The sequence below is a fragment of the Podarcis melisellensis genome (genome assembly GCF_964234715.1).
Source record: "Podarcis melisellensis genome assembly, chromosome: 11".
NCBI classification, from domain to species: Eukaryota; Metazoa; Chordata; class Lepidosauria; order Squamata; family Lacertidae; genus Podarcis; species Podarcis melisellensis.
In genome coordinates this window covers 27,657,920-27,681,184 of record NC_138543.1, presented here as the reverse complement: position 1 = coordinate 27,681,184, position 23,265 = coordinate 27,657,920, and the positions used below count along the sequence as shown (strand labels likewise).

Sequence of the window (23,265 nt, the reverse complement as noted above, 5' to 3'; positions counted from 1 at the left end):
ACCGTTTACCTTCCCACCGGAGCGGTACCTATTTATCTACTTGCACTGCGTGCTTTCAAACTGCTAGGTTGGCAGGAGCAGGGACTGAGCAACCTTCTGATCAGCAAGCCCTAGGCTCTGTGGTTTAACCCACAGTGCCACCCGCATCTCCATTCATACTTATATTGCAGCTGATTTAGGTTTTGGTAACAGAAGATTTGGTTAGTTTGTTTAGAAATGCCATTTGTTTGTCAGTTTGTTTGTTTGTTTGTTTAATTAATTTCATTTATATCTCAGCCTTTTCTCCAAGGAGCTCAAGGCAGGGTACATAGTTCTTGCCCTATTATGAGCAAATTTTACTCTCTTCTTCTTGATAACTACTGCTACAGAACCATTTCCAATATTCTTGGGAGCATGGGCAAGAGGAAAACAAAGCTATACATTATAAAATACTCAGTTTACATATCTAAATATGGACTAGCCATCATATGTTTACCATTCACATTTGGAATCAACCTTTACCAGCTTAATCTTAATTGCATTTGGAAACATTTCTTCAAGTCGATTTGTCTTCAAATGCCTGTAATTCATTAAATGAAGCTTTCACTAAAGGATACACATAAAAAGGTCACACCAGTGTCCAATCACACTTTATTGACAAGTCAACCTAGTATACCATTTATTTCTCATCACACTGAAAATGTACAAAGCAATTTGTATCTTGACAATTCACTGTTTATATCTGCTTCAACTTTTTTCAAAAGATTACATAATTATATTTATAGTCTAGGATTCTTTTTTATTATATCAATCTATGTTAGTACTGCTCTTCGTATATAAAGCTTCCAGTATTACTTTTTTGACCCAGGAGTATTAATTCATCTTAATGCATACTGACTTTTTATTGGAGAGGACTACTTTCCTACTTTGCACTCTTATTTTTACTAATTGGACATTCTTTATTACATACTTCCAAGGAAGCCTCCAGTAAAAACACAGAATAAACACAAAATAAACACAAGATCTTCGAACAATAAATAGCATAAAACAACTCAGCTGCAGCCAATATAGTAATTTTAAATGACCTCACTAATCCTTAATGATTTGGTGCATTGAAAACATCTCTATACATTACATTAAAAGATGCAACAGGGCCAGCCCTAAAACCTCTCTTTTAAAATAAGTTCCATAATGTTGGTATCACTGCAAAGGCCTTGTGCTTTGTCCCTACTGATCTTACAAGTGAAAAAAAGCATAGTTTAGAACAAAGCATTCCCTGAAGATCCTCAGGCACTGAGAGGGCTATACTGTAGAGTAGGGACGTCCAACTTCCAAGAGACTGTGATCTACTCATGATTAAAATCTGGCACTGATCTACCCCCTTTTTAGGGAGATATGTGGTGTTTTTTGGGGGGGTTCAGTTCAATGTTGTTGAGCGTCTTTTAGGGAGGAAATATTTGTTAGTTTAGGGGCCTAGGTAAAATAAATAAAATAAGGCGCTCATCAAGAGATCGCTAATGAGACCGTCAGCCTCGCTGCAAAAACTCAGACTTTAGCTCTAGCGATCTAGAGGATGGGGAAAGGGGGTGGGGCTGGATGGAGGAGCCAGCGATCTACCATGATCTACCGAAACCTCCCAGGGATCGACCTGTTGGACACCCCTGCTATAGAGAAAACACTCAACGAATGCAGCCCCACATAAAGTGCCCACAGACTAATGTTTTTTGGGAAGTCAAAACTACTCTGCTCAGATTACTCTTGATTGCCAGAGTATAATCAAGTAAGTATAATCCCATCTAGATTATACTAGTGGTGAAGGACTTCTGGGAAAGGAAATGGTGGATTAGCTGTCTATCTGTCAGCTCTCTGCTAAGAGAAGATAATTTTGTGGTAACTAATAGTCAGGTAGATGGTTTGACTATTAAATCACTCTGCAAATAAGGGTGATCAGGGAGAAACCTCAAATGCATTGATCAAGGCCATTTTCTGCAATCTGTGTCTAGGGGTTTAGACGGGAACTAGAATGAGCTAGCAAGATGAGGTGCCAACATCACACCCAAATATGGAAAACTGCGTTTGAAACTCAAGACTTTTCAAAAAGCAGCTTGTGAAATGCACACGAATTTGCAATTTATGAAAAAAGTTTTGGTATTACATGGAATGCAGACAAGTCCTTGTGCAAGTTTAAACTAAGCCAGTAACTCAATGGAAATCTTAAATTTATCCAACAACAACAATAACAATTTGGTTTCTAACCATCTTTCAACAATAATAATTTGATTTATTACCAGCCCTTCACCACAAGGTCCCAGGGAGCATCACAAGAATTTAGGGGGGGGGACACATTAAAAAGTTTTAAACAAATTACCATCACAGGAATAGGGAGGGTGGTTCCCAAATATATTTCAAGTGTGAAAAGCCATAGTAAAGAGGTGTGTCTTCAGTGTATGGCAAAAACTATGTAATAAAGGTGCCCGAAGCCCGAAGTAATGTGGGGAGGGAATTCCACAACCTAGAAGCTGCCACAGAGAATGCCCTCTCCCAGGACACTAGTTCCTGAACTTCTAAGGGTAGTGGAACTACCAAGAGGTCCACTTCTGCCAATCTTAATACTCAATATGGTCTGTAGGATAGGATGCTGTTTTTCAGGACAATGAGACATCACTGACATACGTGAGAATCTCAGGAAGTGAAAAGAGGGATAAAATAAATAATAATGTGGAAAGGGGGATTCAAAGTGAAGATAATAATTTATGTTTAAATTTAAATCAATCAGATATAAATGCTGATGAGGAGGATTGTTCATTTTCTGTCCACGTGTCAACCATAGTTTATTTGTTAATCTCTCAAGCAGGGCTGCTTCCCAAACTGTTTTGTACCAATTGTTTATTGTTGTGCCAGAAAGTTCTTTCCAGTATCTGTTTATACTGTGTCTTGTGGCTTGTAATAAATGCCTTATTCATTCTATATTATGTAAATCCAGATTGTTGTCTTGAAGTATATTTAATAAAGCTAATTCTGGTTTGACTTCCAATTGCTGTTTTGTTAATTTCTTAGAATAGCAAAACCCAGAAATGCTGGATTTTTGTACATTCCCACCACATGTGGAGATGATTAACAGATGTGGGGCAGCCCCTCCAGCAACACGGTGAGCTGCCAGGAGGGATCACTGCCCATTTCCTAGGGATTAGGTGCCACCTATATATGAATTTTCAGGTTAATTTTCTATCGCTTGCTGAAATAAACTTAAGGTGCCAATTATCTTTAACGGCTAAGATAACTGAATTCAAATGTTAAAAGGTCCATGTCTATATATCCCAGGATCAATCCGAAAGACAGATCCGAATGACTGATGTCCACTTTAAGCATTTGGCATCCTGGAAACATTACACATTAAGAGTATGATCTATAGCTTTCAGATCAGGCTTCAGAAGTAACATACAACCTGGCATACATGGGTAGAAAATTTGCATAATTTCTATTATCCTCCCTCCTCTCTCAGAACAAACTAGTGGGTAAAACTGAGGAAATTATGAAGGCATCTATGTACACCTGATCTAGTCAAGCAAACTATTTCTGTAATTTAAGACTACACCCCAGTTAGTCTGTGAATGTATTTTTTTAAAAAATCTTTCTTTCCTATCTTTCTCCCAAGTAGTACAGGACAGCATACGCCTCATTATAAAATTTTATCCTCACAACAACCCTGCAAGGTAGGTTTAACTGACACTATAATTGCCTCATGGTTACCCAAGAAGTTTCAAAACCAATTCAAACCTGAGTTTATTTTTTTATATTAAAAAAGCCCACCTAGATTTCTTCAGTATAGGCCCATCTACGTCACACAAGTTAATAACAAAATAGGATGTGTCTGAACTGTTCCTAATGCACACACATGATATTTACAACTCACAGCATAGGAAAGACTATGAAATAAAATAAATTATAATTCCTCAGACTGTATTATTGCTATTTCCCAAGATGCTGGGAAAAAACAGGGTATATTTAACTTACCGGTATGTATACTTTTTTCAAATGGCATTCTTCTTCCAGTAGTTCATATACATATTTGGTGATGATCTACAAGAGAACACAGTCACATAATGCTCATATAAATTCCTCTTTCAAAAATTACAAATTTAAAAATACAGAAAGCTTGCTTCCCTATGCAAAATATATGTTTTTGTCTAGACATAGAATATAACTTTCTGGGATTTCACATTGTGTTGTTGTGTAAATTATTAGCCTGGAAATTAATGATAAAGACCATTTCATATATAATACATACCTAGAGATACAAGAATAGCATTTGCTAAGAACTACTTTCAAATCAGCTTCAATAAGCAACCCTCCTAAAACAATCTCCCTTTGTCACTGCACATCCAGTTCATGAGCCACACTGACAGCAGATCTTTATTCACCCTTTATTCACTGAACAGAGAAGGAACAGGTCAAAGGTGGCCTAAACAGAAAAAGAGATCTACCCTGCCTTCTCTTGGTGGAAGGGGGAGAATGACTGACTTTGTATTTTCTGAGGGGAGCACAAGATGAAGTTAAGCAAGCTCTTTTGAAGATTTGTTAAGAAGTTTGCTTCGGTCACAAATATCCAAATTTACAGAACAGATATGATACTTCATATTATAAGCTAATACTGCATTTTTCAAAAAACAACAAACTGAAAAAGTATAAGATGAATATTGTAGATGACTAACTCCTGAATTAGTTTGAGCACTACCTTGAGAGACTGTAAGCAGATGCAGAAGATAAAAAATGTTCCAATATGCAGATTACTAGATTTTGTTCATGGAAACAGAAGCTAGCAAACGAAGTTCAAGAAAAGCTACCTTTGGCTACCTTTCTAAGCACATTTTATTATAATTGTTCCATTAAAACTACTGAGAATCACACCTATGAAACCCAGGTTCAGCTTTTATATGCGAGATGTACAGAACAAAACTGAATTCCCAGATAATATCTATAATATACTCAATATAGGATTCCAAATGCCTTAAATGGAGATCTCATAAATCTAGGTTACTAAATCTAATTATTACATAGATAAGGTCCTTATCTATGGAGGAAAATACAGTGAAAGCATTATGGACCAGTGAAAACCGTAAGATTTTCTTTTTAAAAAACCCCACTTACTTTAAATTTGCAAAGGGAACCTAAACAAATCAAGTTCCCAAGTAATTACAATTGAAAATTAAATCAAGGGCATCAAATCTAAACACAGTACACTCCACAGGTGTTATACCAAAACAGCTGAACTTTTAAAGCACTATCATTTGAAAAAGAAAAGAAAAAGATTAGATTTTCCTAGCACCAGCTCACAAGCCCCAATTATTATTATTATTTTCATTTATGAATCACATTCCATGAGTAATTTACAATATCCTGAAGCAATTTGCAATACCGCTGTCCCAATGGGGGTGGCCAAGTAAACTAGTGGGCTAAGTTCCAGATCAAGGTGACAAATTGCTACCCTACAGACATTTCTACACACATTTCTTTGAAGAAAAAAATGCATGTTCAGGATTACAGCCCAAGAATATATAACAAGCCATTGTTACCTTTTGCAAATAATTGATGCAAATTAGATTGCAAAAGCTTCACAGTATTAGTAGACAGATCAGTCTTTCAGTCTCTACAGCAAATCTGAACAAGAATTTGACTGTGAGCAGTGAGTTGATTTAAGACATGTTTATCCCAAAGCAGCATGTTAGAAACATGCAACCGATGTAATTTTACCCCTAGGGCCTAACTGTTTATGGTTCACTGAAATCATCTTTCACTTTCTGGGAACGGCAAAGCAGTTATATTTCTACAGTTTCATAAGTTGAGAGTGAAGAGTCACTGAAGCGAACACAACAATAATAAAGTGCTCAAAATAATGTTTGTGGAAACTGCACACAAAATGGTATCTACCTTGTGGTGGAAGGAAAAAAAACAGTTCTGGTTGCCTCACCTCAAATGGGATATTGTGGAGTTAGAAAAGGTTTAGAAAAGGCTACCCAAATGATAAAGGGGATGGAGCAACTCCTCTCTGATGAAAGGCTGAAGGATTTGGGACTTTTTAGTTTAGAGAAAAGGTGAGTAAGAGGTGACATGACAGAAAATTATAAAATTATGCATGGCATAGAGAAAGTGGATAGTGAAAAGTTTTTCTCCCTCTTAAAACACTAGAATTTGTGAACCAATAATGAAGCTGAATTTTGAAAGATTCAGGAGAGATAAAATAATAAAACTATGACAGCCCATAATTAAACTACAGAACTAGTTTCTGCAGGAAGCAGTAGTGTCCACCAACTTGGAAGATTTTTAAAAAGGGTTAGACACATTCACAGATGCTATCAATGGCTACTAGCCATGATAGCTATAGCCTACATCCATTGTCAGAGATGGTATGCCTCTAAATGCTAATTGCTTGGAATTATAGGTGAACAGAGGACTATTGCACTCATATCCTGCCTGCAGGTTCCCCACAGGCATCAGGTTTGCCACTGTCAGAACATGATGCTGTGCTAGAGGGGCCACTGGCCTGATCTAAGAAGTCACTTCAGTGCTGCTAATGCAGCAAAAACAATGCAGGGGGCAGCAGTTACAAGTTACTGGTCTCTGCAGCCACAGCAGGTGATGTGATTCTCCAGCGGTTTGAATTCACCCCTGGAGGTGCACTCCACTGTCTCCCAAGACAGAAGGATGCAAACTCTAACTCTATCCTAAAGGATCAAAACAAGTTAAAAGAACAACTTCACCAACACAGACTAAACCATTCATCAAATTCACTGAGGTTTATCCACCCTCTCCTGGCATAAGCCTGACACCCAAAGATCAGCTCAAACGCAGTGTTGAATCCAAAGTACCATTATGTCACTGTCCTGTCAGTGGAAGGATTTCCTCTAATACAATGGGAATTCTGCCCTCTTCCTTTCCCACACACCCTAAGCATCTTATAGGGGTTCCAGCAATGCTTTGGAGCAGAAGTGGGGAGTGTGTGGTGCACCTATAGGGAAAGGTGAGGGGGGAGTCCTGTTGCACAAGTAGAAATCCTTGCACTAACAGGATACATTAGTTGAATACTGTTGAAAGGTACCCTGCACAATTAGGCAGCAGCCACCTCTGCTATCCAAGTCTGATATATAGATGTTATAATTTAGAGAACTTTCTATGGATCTAAGAGATTTTAATTAGGCATGTGATCTGTACAGTATGTTAGAAGTAAACTGCTTTAAGCCCCTAATGTGGTCATTAACCCAATTAGATTTAAAGCTTCAGCATGATACAGACTATAATAATAAAATACTTAAGTATTTTCTCCTTTGGGAAGAGGGGTGGGACCTAAACTGAATGTAGCAGAAGCAGTACAGGTATAAACACAAATATGCTTTTTCAATGCTTAAAAACAAAACAAATGAATTTATGGCATACAACTGTCAACTCATTATTTTTTCTACTTTACTCTGTCAGTGTGTGGTACTTGGCAAAAATGCAAAATGAATATCATTAGACTGCCCTGCGCCAGTCTCAAGTGGTAAAGCTGACCTAAGGCTTGATACTGCTGTTGCTGTATGCTTGGGTTGAATGAGCTTTATTTTGACTCTGAAATGACAAACCTGCCAGTAAGTAACAAGAAGAGATACTAAAGAAGCTTTTGACATACAACACTTGGACTCAGTCTTACTATGCACTGTGGCCAATGAAAATCTATCCTAAAATATCTTAAAATATGGTTTAACATAGGCTTTTCTCGATTAATCATAGATAATGTTATCTATGGTTTGTCCAGGTTCAAACAACATAGCATTCTGCAGTTACCGTAATCTAAAATGGAAGCAAAACTTTTGAAACTCTTCTTTGTGACAACACCAAAGGCGGAGGGCAGACCCTACAAGTGTCCCTATTTTCCAGGGCCAGTCTTGGATTTACAGAAGCCATCCCAGTTTCTGATTTGATCCCACTTTTCCTTAGGACATCCCTATTTTCATCAGAGAAGTGTTGGTGGGTATGGGAGGGAAGGCTCACTGCAGCTCATTTTACTAACACAAAACTATGGGTTTGTATTACATTCAAACCTTTCCTGTGTACTATTATTGAGATTGCCATACGTTCCCTCATGCCATTTTAATCTCACTGGCCGCTGTTTTGTTGAGTCAGTGAAATATAAAGCATGGTGATGCTAGGATATCCCTGGCCTAGAGTGGGGAGAAAAGCAGAAATGGGGATGCTTCTTTTCAGTGACAGTCTCTTGTTTTTCCTAATGTGTAGTTCTACCCTCAACCATCTCACTCAAGGTGATAAAAAATGCTCTCATCTTATAAGCAGTACTATCAAGATATTTTATGCAAACATATTCTACAATATCATCTTAATTGGATCCAGTATATTTTATTTCTGTCAGGCCTCCTTATATAGTAACTATTTTGAAACAAGAACCCTAGCAGAGCTTTGGGTAGCCAAACTCAAGCACACTCTTTCCTTCCAACCACTCCGTCACCCCCATTCCACAGCTAGCTCTGTACCATCTGCAGCCAGATGCCTCTGCTCCCAGGCAATCCTAGAGCTATGTAAGCTTCAGCTGCCGCTACAGCAATAGTGCCTTATTTAAATTGTTAATTTTTTAGCAAGCTACTAAATTATGCTGAATAATACATAACAGAGTTTGAAACCTGTAGTTTTGAAAATCTTATAGCTCACTCACATGCTAACAAATTTAATGAGATAAACAAGAGGCACATCCATACTCCAAAGCTAAGTTTAGTACCTCATCTCAGAGACCCATTGTAAACAATACACTTGAGTCTAGCATCCCAGAGGCACAACAATATTTTAAAAAGCAAGGTATTATGCATCTTGAATGTAAATGTTACTGTCCATTCTTCTGAAAAATATACCTCCATCTGTGCTTTCTTGGCATGTTTCCCTGGAAGCAGGAGAGAAATACTTGGCACTGATTAATGTCATTATGTCATTTTAAGTTATATATATGCTTCTGCTTGTGGACTAATTTTCATTCTCCCCACCTTGCTTCCCCTCTCTTTTAAGAGAGTTACAATTTAAACTATTTAATGTTTCTTGGCATCTCAGTTAATAGTCTTTACTGGATACTAAAATGAAATCACAGGGCATCCTATTATAGTCACGACCTTAAGTCCCAAACATGCCACTGAAGAGGGAACACGTGTCTGCCAATGCCTTTCTAGTACACACAAGAGGACCCAAACTGACTGAAACAACTGGAGACTTTTCTTTCTGCTCTATGTGCTCCAAGCAGGTCCTCCTTGCTCTCTGGCCTCTGCATAAGGTTTAAACGTGCCCCCTTATCTCCTCTGATTGGACATCCTCCTTTCACTTCTCAATAGCAATTCAGACAAGGGGAGGCATGGGGGCCAGCATGGCACAGATCCTCATGATTCCTAAAAGGAATGTCCTCCAAACCATCATCATATTAAAGCTGACATTGCTTTTTGTGGATTGCACTAGATAAAAACCATTTTCAGTGCTTCCCAGAACGCCACAGCAGAAAAACATGGATCCAGCATGAAGATCCTCATGATTGTTAAAAGGAATTCCCTGAAAACAACCATCAAATAACTGATCACTGTGTCCATACAGATAAAGATGCATGAGACTGTGTGCCTGAGTTCCATGTTTTTATGCCATAACGGGTCCAGTAAGCACCAGATTGATGTACAGTGGTACCTCAGGTTAAGTACTTAATTCATTCCAGAGGTCCTGAAACTGTTCTTAACCTGAAGCACCACTTTAGCTAATGGGGCCTCCTGCTGCCGCTGGGCCGCTGGAGCATGGTTTCTGTTCTCATCCTGAAGCAAAGTTCTTAACCTGAAGCACTATTTCTGGGTTAGCGGAGTCTGTAACCTGAAGCATATGTAACCTGAAGCGTATGTAACTTGAGGTACCACTGTAATCCTGACTGCTAATAATCAAAGCTTCTCATATAACCACTTCTAGATGCACTATTTTCAGAGATTCTACAATACTGCAGAATGTTAACATATTGAAGATTGTAAGCCCAACTGAGCAGCAGTATAGGGCTGCCATACACCTGGAATTTCCAGCACATAGCTGGAAATTCAACGTCCAGGCAGAAATCGCTGAAATGTATTTTTCATTAAAAATAGCTCAAAAACTTTTTTGTCCAGACTTTCCTTTTTGAAACCCTAAATAATACTTTAATACTATTAAAATCAGTGTTCTAACCCCTTGCCTAATGTATTCAAACATTTCATGTATGCTTTTTAACAAACACAGCACACTAAATAAAGGCCTCTGCTAGTCCTCTCAAATTTTGGATGAAACCGCAAAAGCAAATGTAAGCAGAGAATACACAGACACATAAAGGTTAAGAAGTTTCAAAACATCATTCATGAGACATGAGATCAAACCAAGGAAAAACAAAACAAAACAAATCAGAAACTTGGCAACATCTTGCTATCCTGGATCTTGAACTATAGGTTTCCTTGCTACACCTTTCGTATAGCAGGAAGTCTGATACATTTTTTAAAATAAAATAATAAAAAAGACAAAATGAAAGTTAGTTTTTTTTGAAAATCCTAAGATAATACTACCTGTATAACATGTTGCTCAAAATAGAGCAAATGCTGTGTTATAAAAATCTGAGGTTAATTATGTATTAATTATGTTAATTACCGGTATGTAACTACACAAAGCAAGCAGCATGCTATCCAAGATGAATTAAATTTTGAACAGAAAAAATAAATTATGAAAATATTATCAGTTCACAAGAAAACTTAGTATTCAATTATTATGGTATGTGTTTACTGTTCATTTGTTTGGAATTCTACACAAATAAGACTTAGGAATAGCTGCAGGGTATCATACTGAAATGGACAACTCTACCTTATACATACTTATAGGTATCTTGTTGCAAGCACAGGGCAAGCGTTCCTAAAGGACAATCAATAAAGGACAGGACACCTTTTCTTGCTTATCAGATATACTCAGCTAGGTAACTGCCCATACCACATTGTATGGTTGCTACACATTTAGAGCAGGACAGCTATGTTCCCGATGGGTCAGTTTACCTCTGCTTACAAGGCCATTTATTTCCATCATTTCCTTCAATTTAAAATGCAGTGGAACCTCAGTTCCCGAACACCTCCATTGTGGTACGTTTCGGTTTTCGAACGCCCAAAACCTGGAAATAAATGCTTCCATTTTCAAACGTTTTTCAGAACCTGAACATGCGACACGGCTTCTACTGAGTCAAGAAGCTCTTGCAACCAAGGGGAAGCTGCGGCTTGGTTTTTGAATGTTTCAGAAGCTGAACGGGCTTCCAGAACAGATTTCATTCGAGAACCAAGGTACCACTGTACTGAACTTTCCCCTCTCACTCATTTAACCAAGTACAATGTTAATATGCTACACAACAAATATAAACACAAACGTATACACAGCTATATATTGCTTGTATATAATATATACCTCTCCAAGAGCTTCATAGCGCTTTTGGTTCCATCTGTGCAAATCTTCACGGTAGTTAAAAACAAATGGCTCTCCCGTTTTTATATGTCTTAACTGTCCCTCTACAAAAGAAACAATATTAGATTCAGAACATGAGCTTTATAAGTGGAGAGAATAGTTCACTGTGGAAAAATAAAACTGTTCACTGTGCAGAAGTATTCATGGGTTGAATGCTGAAAACCATGAGCAAAAAGACTTCCCCATCTCCTCCTCTTCTAGAAAAGCCACTCCTGATAGCTGGAGGATCTTTCAAAAGGACCTGGGATGGGACATGAGTGAGTGCTGGGCAAAGGGTAATCAGGAAAATCTGACAAAACCACCTTGCAGAAGGGTCGAGAAGCTGAGGAGGGTGCAGGAAATTCCCTACAGTGAGCATCCTTCCAATTCTCATAATCTAATTCTATGAGGACATTCAAAGAACATGGGCAATACTATAATAAGCACACATTTCTAGATCAGATTCACAGCAGGTATACCCAGAGAAAGTGAAACGCTTTACAAAAAAAACCCCAGCATTTATTTTTCAGTGCTCCTACATATTTGACCGAAGCTGAATTTCACATATAAGATTTGATAATTAAGGAAGCCATCCTAGTCCAAATCTGAATAGCATGTACCATGCTAATATTGAACGCTGTGGATCTCAGACTATAGGGCAATGTTCACAATGCTATTGTATCAATTAGCAATGTGTATAGCTTATACTGTTTTCCTACATCTTTGTATCTTAAAAAATGTGTAAAGCAGCTAGACAAAAAATAACTTAACTGACACACTGCATTTAAATGGGAAAACAAGTACAGGTGAAATCTAAGCAGTCTCAAAATATGGGAATACTATAATTACATTAACTTTGTGCAAACCATAACTATTTTCATGCATTACTGTTCTCTTCAGATGGTACCTAATTACTGATAATATCAAAGTAGGTTAATACAAGACAAGATAAGTTCAAAGATCAAAGGAAATGCAAAAATAATAGAGAGCAGAAATGCTAGAAACTGCCAAATGTTTTCTCTGAAAAACATTTTAGTCACAATGAAATTTGAAAGAAAAAAGATTATTAAAAGAGTATCTAAGACTTATTACTCCAAATCCAGGAAATATCTGAATGTAAAAGCAGGGTTTAAATTACTAGAAATTATCTTAATGGGAAAGATAAAGGTTAATTATTTTTTTCTTTGCCCCAGCAAAAACAGTTTTGTACATGAAAGTCTTTTTTATTATTTGCTTGGAAAAGTCTTGAAGCCTCAAAATAAGTGAGAACTTTGTGTTATCTGCAGTATCACTGCCTGTGAATATACTAATTACTAGTGTGAATAGAGAGAAATCAAAGTAGTTTTCTTTCTCAGCACTGTCATTACCTCAGTTTCAGTGTACTTTTCCCAATTACTAACCTCCAGGGGGAATGATCCTCCCCAACTTCATATCCAATATCTCAGGTCACATTATCCCTTTCTTCATGGCATATCATACTCTATGCTTCGTCCAAGGCTTCTAATTTTTTAATTCTACACTCAGTTTCTATGCTCATTTTTAAGGCTGGTTATTGGTGAAGTGCATCTCTCCCTAAGGAAATCACAGCATATTGTCTAGTAAGAATTGTAGTGTATTTTTGAGTTCTCTTAAGCATCACTGAAACTTCACTTACTAAAATTTCATTATTGCTTTGCAAATCAGAATAAGACACACCCCTTTCCTTCAAATACAGAAACATAATCAATAGTCAAAATGCATTAGTGCACACATGAAAAATTCCAGCCAAACATGCCAATTTGATGGCAGTGGGAACAGGGATGTGTTCACTTGTCCTTAACAATTCTACTCAAAGTCTATATCATACATTCATATTCAGATTTCAAGTCATCTTAGCAATCAGACCTACACGATTAAATGTGCACTCTAGAAAGGAAACAGTAGAGATTATACTGCTCTAAAAATAAGAAACTGAAAAGTAAAAGTTGAACCACTCCTTTCAAATAGCATCACTTTCATGACACTTTTGGTTTCTAAGTACCTTCCTATGAAAGTCATCAGGGTATTAAAAAGCTAAGTGTTGCATAAATGACTACATTTAAAGAAAAGCTTTTCCCCATAAAATTGGATGGTATGAGACAATATTAAAAAGATCAAGGTTTTGGGTTGTTTTCTTATTCAGCATATAGGAGTAATACACATCTTTCAGTATGCTGTCTTTTACAAGCCACATGTTTTAGGGCCAAAAAACCCCCCACATTATGGTTGTAGACAGACTTTATTTCTATGACTTATCAGGACACTCAACTCAGTGATAGTCAGCTGTATAGCAATGGTTATGACAGATTTCTATTTCACATGTAGCATTAAGATTTCTAGGGAGAAAGCTACAGCTCTCTTGTCAGATTTCTGCTTTGCAATATCCCCCAAGGATATCAAGACATGTGCTTTGTACAAGGCTGCTTATGGAAGGTGTAGAAGCTTCAGCTGGTATGGCCTAACCCCAGAAAGAACTGGATTTGTGGGTGTACATCAATAGTCCATTTTTACACTTCCTGTTGTTATCTGACTACAACTCAAAATACAAATTTTGAACCTGAATGGCATGGAATTTACTTAACTTACATACTATACTGCACATTTCCTATGCTTACTCCCTTCCATTTTGGATCCTCATACAAAGTGCTCCATATATTTGCTGCTTACAGAAGCTCAAGGCCAAACTAAACATTTTTAACTACCATCTTAGAATAGGCTAACTCTCTTCCTTTACAAAAAGCAGCTGCACACGGACACTACCTGGATGTGGACTACTTGGAAAAGTAATTTAAACCCTCCCCAAAGGTACTTCCTTGCTGGCTTTCAATGACAGATAAAGCTAATACTGTGTAGTGGAATCTTATTATATTTACGATGAAATGACCTAGTGGGTTCCACAGCAATTATTTCCTAGTAAATGTGTATAGCATTTCAGCCTTCCTCTTGGAACTTGCTTACTGCATCAAATCTCAAGTCCTGAAACAGATGCAATACCAGAGATTAAAAATAAATACATGTTGTTGTTGTTGTTTAGTCGTTTAGTCGTGTCCGACTCTTCGTGACCCCATGGACCAGAGAACGCCAGGCACCTCTGTCCTCCACTGCCTCCCGCAGTTTGGTCAAACTCATGCTGGTAACCTCGAAAACACTATCCAACCATCTCGTCCTCTGCCGTCCCCTTCTCCTTGTGCCCTCCATCTTTCCCAACATCAGGGTCTTCTCCAGGGAGTCTTCTCTTCTCATGAGGTGGCCAAAGTACTGGAGCCTCAGCTTTACAATCTGTCCTTCCAGTGAGCACTCAGGGTTGATTTCCTTCAGTATGGAGAGGTTTGATCTTCTTGCAGTCCATGGGACTCTCAAGAGTCTCCTCCAGCACCATAATTCAAAAGCATCAATTCTTCGGCGATCAGCCTTCTTGATGGTCCAGCTCTCACTTCCATACATCACGACTGGGGAAACCATAGCTTTAACTATACGAACCTTTGTTGGCAAGGTGATGTCTCTACTTCTCAAGATGCTGTCTAGGCCTGTCATTGCCCTTCTCCCAAGAAGCAAGCGTCTTTTAATTTCGTGGCTGCTGTCACCATCTGCAGTGATCATTGAGCCCAAGAAAGTAAAATCTCTCACTACCTCCATTTCTTCCCCTTCTATTTGCCAGGAGGTGATGGGACCAGTGGCCATGATCTTCGTTTTTTTGATGTTGAGCTTCAGACCATATTTTGCGCTCACCTCTTTCACCCTCATTAAAAGGTTCTTTAATTCCTCCTCACTTTCTGCCATCAAGGTTGTGTCATCTGCATATCTGAGGTTGTTGATATTTCTTCCGGCAATCTTAATTCCGGCTAATGATTCATCCAGCCCAGCCTTTCGCATGATAAATTCTGCATATAAGTTAAATAAGCAGGGAGACAAAATACAGCCTTGTCGTACTCCTTTCCCAATTTTGAACCAATCAGTTGTTCCATATCCAGTTCTAACTGTAGCTTCTTGTCCCGCATAGAGATTTCTCAGGAGACAGATGAGGTGATCTGGCACTCCCATTTCTTTAAGAACTTGCCATAGTTTGCCGTGGTCGACACAGTCAAAGGCTTTTGCATAGTCAATGAAGCAGAAGTAGATGTCTTTCTGGAACTCTCTAGCTTTCTCCATAATCCAGCGCATGTTTGCAATTTGGTCTCTGGTTCCTCTGCCTCTTCTAAATCCAGCTTGCACTTCTGGGAGTTCTCGGTCCACATACTGCTTGAGCCTCCCTTGTAGAATTTTAAGCATAACCTTGCTAGCGTGTGAAATGAGTGCAATTGTGCGGTAGTTGGAGCATTCTTTGGCACTGCCCTTCTTTGGGATTGGGATGTAGACTGATCTTCTCCAATCTTCTGGCCACTGCTGAGTTTTCCAAACTTGCTGGCATATTGAGTGTAGCACCTTAACAGCATCATCTTTTAAAATTTTAAATAGTTCAGCTGGAATACCATCACTTCCACTGGCCTTGTTATTTGCAGTGCTTTCTAAGGCCCATTTGACTTCACTTTCCAGGATGTCTGGCTCAAGGTCAGCAACCACACTACCTGGGGTATACGAGACATCCATTTCTTTCTGGTATAATTCCTCTGTGTATTCTTGCCACCTCTTCTTGATGTCTTCTGCTTCTGTTAGGTCCTTTCCACTTTTGTCCTTTATTATGGAAATCTTTGTACGAAATGTTCCTTTCATATCTCCAATTTTCTTGAACAGATCTCTGGTTCTTCCCATTCTATTGCTTTCCTCTATTTCTTTGCATTGCTCGTTTAAGAAGGTCTTCTTGTCTCTCCTTGCTATTCTTTGGAAATCTGCATTCAATTTCCTGTATCTTTCACCATCTCCCTCGCATTTTGCTTGCCTTCTCTCCCCCGCTATTTGTAAGGCCTCATTGGACAGCCACTTGGCTTTCTTGCATTTCCTTTTCATTGGGATGGTTTTCGTTGCTGCCTCCTGTATAATGTTACGAGCCTCCATCCATAGTTCTTCAGGCATTCTGTCCACCAAATCTAAATCCTTAAACCTGTTCCTCACTTCCACTGTGTATTCATAAGGGATTTGACTTAGATTGTATCTTACCGGCCCAGTGGTTTTTCCTACTTTCTTCAGTTTAAGCTTGAATTTTGCTATAAGAAGCTGATGATCTGAGCCACAGTCAGCTCCAGGTCTTGTTTTTGCTGACTGTATAGAGCTTCTCCATCTTTGGCTGCAGAGAATATAATCAATCTGATTTCGATGCTGCCCATCTGGTGATGTCCATGTGTAGAGTCGTCTCTTGTGTTGTTGGAAAAGCGTGTTTGTGATGACCAGCTTGTTCTCTTGACAGAACTCTATTAGCCTTTGCCCTGCTTCGTTTTGATCTCCAAGGCCAAACTTGCCAGTTGTTCCTTTTATCTCCTGACTCCCTACTTTAGCATTCCAATCCCCTATAATGAGAAGAACATCCTTCTTTGGTGTCACTTCTATAAGGTCTTGTAAGTCTTCATAGAATTGGTCAATTTCAGTTTCTTCAGCATAAGTAGTTGGTGCATAAACTTGGATTACTGTGATGTTAAAAGGTCTGCCTTGGATTCGTATCGAGATCATTCTATCATTTTTGAGATTGCATCCCAGTACAGCTTTCGCCACTCTTTTGTTGACTATGAGGGCCACTCCATTTCTTTTACGGGTTTCTTGCCCACAGTAGTAGATATGATGGTCATCCGAACTGAATTCACCCATTCCCGTCCATTTTAGTTCACTGATGCCCAGGATGTCAATATTTATTCTTGCCATCTCATTTTTGACCACCTCCAACTTACCCAGGTTCATGGTTCTTACATTCCAGGTTCCTATGCAATATTTTTCTTTACAGCATTGGACTTTCCTTTCGCTTCCAGGCATATCCGCAACTGAGCGTCCTTTCGGCTTTGGCCCAGCCGCTTCATCAGCTCTGGATCTACTTGTACTTGCCCTCCGCTCTTCCCCAGTAGCATGTTGGACGCCTTCCGACCTGAGGGGCTCATCTTCCAGCGTCATATCTTTTATATGCCTGTTGTCTTTGTCCATGGAGTTTTCTTGGCAGGGATACTGGAGTGGCTTGCCGGTTCCTCCTCCAGGTGGATCACGTTTGGTCAAAACTCTCCACTATGACCTGTTCATCTTGGGTGCCCTGCTCGGCATAGTTCATAGCTTCTCTGAGTTCTTCAAGCCCCTTCGCCACGGCAAGGCAGTGATCCATGAAGGGATCCTAGTATGTTTCCTAGTATGGTAGGGGCTTTTTCTGCCAAGTATGGTAAGGGCTTTTTCTGCCAAGGCCAGAGCTTCACAGGCTTACCCTTTTAGGGCTTGTCTGTTGACTTTAGTCTCCTAATTAACTGACCATTAGGAATCCAAAAAAGCCCATTAGGACATCTGCTTAACAACCTATTAAGTCAAAGATAAGTTACACAGAAGGCAGAAGACTCTTTTTATAGTGTGGTAAGAGTCTTTTGGATTAGTTCAGTGACTATACAATTCTCCCAGGCTTAAGGCTGAGGAACTTTCCTGAGCCAGGCCCTTGGGCTAGCTAGCATGAACTGCACAATTCCACTTCAAAGTTGGGCAACTTACGGTTGACAACATCAAAGCCTTAATTAGTTTCCTAAACAAAAGCAATTAAAAAAAGGGGGTTAATTCAGTAAACAGTTCTTGGGTGTGTTTTGTACTTTTAAATGTAAATTTAAACCATGGACAAATTATAAACTTGTTGAACATGGCTGCACAACAGCTCAATTTAAGCAGCTGAAACATAGTTGAACCCTTGCAAGACTACATGCGTCTTGTCTAAGGTGACAATCTTGCCTTTTACAGTGTTCCAAAAATCTGGCTCCCGTATGAGATCTAATACAAAGTATGATGAAAACCACTTAAGATTTTCCCTCCAGGGGCAACTCTGAGACTTACATGCTTTGTATTCTTAAATAGTAAGCAGCAGCATAAATTGCCATTACTCCAACCATCTTCTAATAGCACAAGAATTTTGTTGCAAACAAAAAACTCTCTCAACTTGTGGAATGCTCTCCCCAGGGAGGTTCAGCTGGTGCCTTCATTATACACCTTTAGACGCCAAGCAAAAATGTTCTTCAACCAGGCTTTTTACTGATTAACATCCTATACCGTTTTAAATGTGTTTGTGGAAGGGTGTGCAGGGATGGGGTATATTAATTTGTGGACCCCCTATTTTATTATTTTGTGTTTTTATCTTGTATTTTTATGTTGTGGACTACTCTGAGATCTACAGATAAAGGGCTATATACAAACTTAATAAAATAAACAAATAAATAAATTACTTCCAAAAGCTTCTTCATTTATTTCCAGTGAGCAATTGCATGCATGCAAAGCTAGACATAGGTCAGGTTCATGACAACTCTGGAAACAATTCTCATTAAAATCAACTAGATTTGCTTTGAGCTATGTTTGAGATCACAGCTGCTATGACAGCACAATATCCTGATTCCAAATATATTGCATAATAATACATTACATAGTAATATATAGTAAATAATTAAGATGAGGATGGTGATGGATTTGTTATTATTTCCCCCACTATGTTTTCAGCTGTTCTTATTTTAAATGTAAGTCACCTAGAGTCCGTCATGGAAAAATGTGGGGTATAAATATATAAGAACAACAACAAACACAGAAGTTAAGCAGGCTACCTACAAACTAACTTGTTAGAAAAGTGTTTCCAAAAGTGGGCGCTACCACCCCCTGGGGGCTAATGAGATTACTTACAGGGTACTAGTAGGCAAGAGCAGGGCAGGGAGGCGCTCGGTGTGCAAATGACTATCACTTGGGAAAGTTGATATCACTAGATCAAGTTAATCAATTTTACTGAATTAGAATTTTGAGTAAATGTGAAATTACTTGTTACTGTATTGCTTTTATTGTGCTATTATCTTTCTTAACGGGTTGTGAAAACCACTATTCTGAATAAGGCTTTTGATAGTGTTCGGTAGGGGGCACTGATGATGAGTTTACAGAACCAAGAGGGCAGTGGCCTGAAAAAGCTTGGGAACCATTGGCTTGGAAAAAATTGAACAGAAATTTTCAATGAGGCACCACTACCTTTCTGAGCAACTGTGTTCCTATGTTTAGAATGGCCCAAGGAAAAACTACAGCAACATAAAATGTGTTATTTGTGATCAGATGAAAACAGGATGTATTTGAATATTTGAGACTTTTACTTTAGTTGCATTGTTTAAAACAGTTGTACAAAGAAATCAGACTCAAACAGCAAGCTATGAATCAAAGTTCTGGGGGGAAATATTAATATTCAATCACTTCTAAATGAGTTCTTACAACATTCATTACTTACTTTCATTAAAAGCATATTCGAATCCTTCAAGTGTATCAGGAAACTCAAGAGGTGGCTCATCTTTTTTCATCAGTTCATCCAAGTCTATTCTAGACAACAAATCTGAAAAAGGGTGGGGAAGAAATTTGTCTTTCTGTAGACTGCAAATTCAGTTAATTACTCGCCCTTCTTCTTTTTTAAGTGTCTTTTTTAAAAAATGTATTCTAGAATACATTGAACAAGTTTTTATTTGGAGTTCAGTACTCCTTTGAATAACAGATAATATTAGATTTAGCTGGACAATTATTAATCCATCCCAGTGACAGGTTTCTACATACATAGATCATTTTATCATAACAAGAGGAACCAGCAGCAAAGTGTTGCAGTGTATCATCATGCCCAACTTCAGGTTTTCCCCAAAGATCAGTTGTTACCTCCCTCTTCTTTCTCAGTTGACTCATTTTGGCTCCATATCTGCCAACACTCAACCACAAAGTTTGCTACTGGAGGGAGTGATAATGCAAGAGTAACTGAAGCAATGTGAAGGCTGCCAGAGACAACAATGAAGTACTTTTGAATGAAACTTACTTAGAAACTGTCCAACTTTTCATTTCTACTATTCTTGTAATTTCAAAATCAAGGCAGTACAGTCTTCTACATTGCCAAATGGCATATGGTAACACATCTGAAATTTTTCTGAGGAATCTGTTATTTTGGGGGGAAAGCAGCAGAGGTTTCCTCACTCCTATTTACAGAGTGATGCTACTCCAAACTAATCCGTATTGGGAAGAAAAAGGATCAGTCATTATAAAATTCTGCTTTGCTGTGGAAAGCACATGGAACATAGTGAATTTATGCCAGTGGAAAGTATTGTTGGCATAACCACTAATCTGGAAGGACATTGTCAGAGCAAAGAGAAACATGTGAAGTTAGTAATGTAACAGGGGTTGATGGCTTAGCTCAGATCTGATCATCAAACCAAGTGTTAGTCCTACACACCAAAATGGCAAAAAATACGCAGCCCACTTAGTAAGTAGAAGGCCCACATGAATAATCCAGAGGTCTGCATGCTGAACCCATACACTAAGTTATTATTTGCTGTTCTTATACACAGTGGGCCATGGAAGCATCTAATGTGGGTGGGAACACAGTGGGCTCTTCCTAGGAGTGTGTTTCAGCATTCGCTTGGGGAGAAGGCTTTGACCAGGTTGTTGGAAAGCACTGAGCAATTTCTGCAGTCACACTTTGGCTGGTGCCTTCTGTAGTTGTATTATCAGCTATTACTAGTCACAATACTGTGATTGATAGGTGACAGTGGAGTTGCAAAGGATGAGGTTTAAGCAATAGCCAATCACTCTGTACTGTTTTGTTTCCATTAGTTTTGCTTTGCTTTTTGCACCAGTGCTGAAGCATAGAGTTTCACGTACGCTATGCAATCATGAGTGTGGCTTATTTGTAACTTAAGATATTTGGGGCAGGGAGGGAGAGAAAAGCATTTGCTTTTCACTATCGCATGTCAGCATGGCCCACACACTTTTCATTTCCATAGCATATGTAACAGGAAACATGGAGCATGTTGGTCCCATACTGACTAAAGTAAAAGATGTTCAATATGACTTGGATTCATTGATAAAATGCATCCACAATGACACATACATTGTCAGTGTCAGGATGTGCATCCATTTACTCCAGATGTTCATGTAGAGAACCTATATTAACATGGGTAATATCACAAGTCAAGAAATTGGATCTAGAGAACTTTGCTCATGCAAGGAAGGACACATATTCCCACCCCCCTTCTCACATTTCTCCATGCTATTATAATCTGAAACCAGTTTTGTTATGGCATTATTGTAAACTTAGATACTCTGAGTGACAGTTAGCTAGGTTTTGCTCAGAACAGACCCACTGGAATTAATAAACATGACTACGGTCAATTAGTTTCATTTGGTCTGAGTAAAACTTTGTTGAATACCACTCATTACTTTTTCAGCAGACATCTGTCTGCAGTATTATTCTGATGCCCACATTAACAGGTGCCACCAAGTGCATCAAGGTCCCTGCTTCAACCTGGCACCTTGTAGATATCCCATTTCACCTCTAATATGCCCCAAATACCTTTGTGCCATCTCACTTCATCTCTGGATATGCCTGACTACAATGCACATCACTAAATCTAGGCTCTAAGAGTTTTGCAGCAATGTGAACTGGGTGTAACAATATTATTTAAAACACTGTTTTAAAGAAATATTTTACTTATCATTTGGAAAATAGAATATTGTATACAACATTGTATTTTAGTTTCCCCAGATTTTCCAGTTTTTCCATTTCCGGATTTGGCAGGAAAGACTAGGGGGTGTGTTGTTCACATCTCTGTATACAGGTAACAGCATTCCCACTGTGTGTATTGGCTTCCTTTTCCAGAGAAAGAAAAAAGAAACCTAGACAGGCAGTGGTAAGAAATGTATAACAGCTGAGAATGTGGGTTGCACTCATTTGCACTTGCTCACCTGTTTCACTAATCACACAATTATAGTTCATCAGAGCAAAGTCTACGGAGTGCCTATGGAGGAGAAGTTCCAAATTAATTTGTACCCTTTAATGCTGTAGTCTTCTCTTTTTCATCAGGACCTCCCTGTTGAAGCTGTGCCATGCTTATCCAAATTCTCAGCCAGATTAAAATAATGGAGGGAACATGCATCAATCTTGGGAGGATGAGCTGAAAAATTAAAGAAAGTTCAGAATTTGCAGTCAGTTTGGTTCCACTTCAGAATGTTTCTTGAAAATGATCAGCAGTGTAAAACTGTATTTAATTTAATTTATTGTATCTCACCTAAGGTACTCTACTTTGCAGTCTCTAAAATAGCCAAAACAAAAAACAACAGAACAGTATTTCTAATATGAAACAATCCTCAAGTTAAAACCAATTACAGAAACCATCGCAACAAAAAACACAGTAATAATTCCAACACAGCAAAGCACAAACAGGAAAATGATCAGCCAAAGGTCATTTTCAACAGCCAGGCCTTTACCAGCAGCTTGAAAACATACAGTGACAGGACTTGGCACAAACTGTTTGGCAAGGCATTTCACAGGATAGGCACCACCTAAAAGAATAACCAAGCTCTGGTCGTTATTAGCTGTACAGTGGTACCTCGGGTTACATACACTTCAGGTGGCATACACTTCAGGTTACAGACTCCGCTAACCCAGAAATAGTACCTCGGGTTAAGAACTTAATTTGTTCTGGAGGTCCGTTCTTAACCTGAAAGCACCACTTTAGCTAATGGGGCCTTCTGCTGCCACCAGAGCATGATTTCTGTTCTTATCCTGAAGCAAAGTTCTTAACCCGAGGTACTATTTCTGGGTTAGTGGTGTCTGTAACCTGAAGCGTCTGTAACCCGAGGTACCACTGTAGGCCTCAGATGATGATC

General features: G+C 38.7%; 1 protein-coding gene across 7 annotated transcripts in view; it reads right to left on the bottom strand.

The window, feature by feature from the left end:
* Nucleotides 1–23,265, bottom strand: part of ARB2A (ARB2 cotranscriptional regulator A) — a 206,324-nt gene that overhangs the window by 179,393 nt on the left and 3,666 nt on the right. For 5 of the 7 annotated variants that reach the window (XM_081930198.1, XM_081930197.1, XM_081930199.1 and 2 more), the window contains exons 2-5: nucleotides 22,427–22,550; nucleotides 19,853–19,954; nucleotides 11,446–11,546; nucleotides 3,994–4,059 (exon numbers count right to left, since the gene is read on the bottom strand). In XM_081930198.1, coding sequence (XP_081786324.1) covers nucleotides 3,994–4,059; nucleotides 11,446–11,546; nucleotides 19,853–19,954; nucleotides 22,427–22,532 — 375 coding nt within the window. In that variant the 5' untranslated portion in view covers nucleotides 22,533–22,550. Of the gene's footprint in view, nucleotides 1–3,993; nucleotides 4,060–11,445; nucleotides 11,547–12,881; nucleotides 13,054–19,852; nucleotides 19,955–22,341; nucleotides 22,551–23,265 lie in introns of those variants that run through there. The other 2 variants (XM_081930201.1, XM_081930203.1) reach the window with 2 other exon arrangements.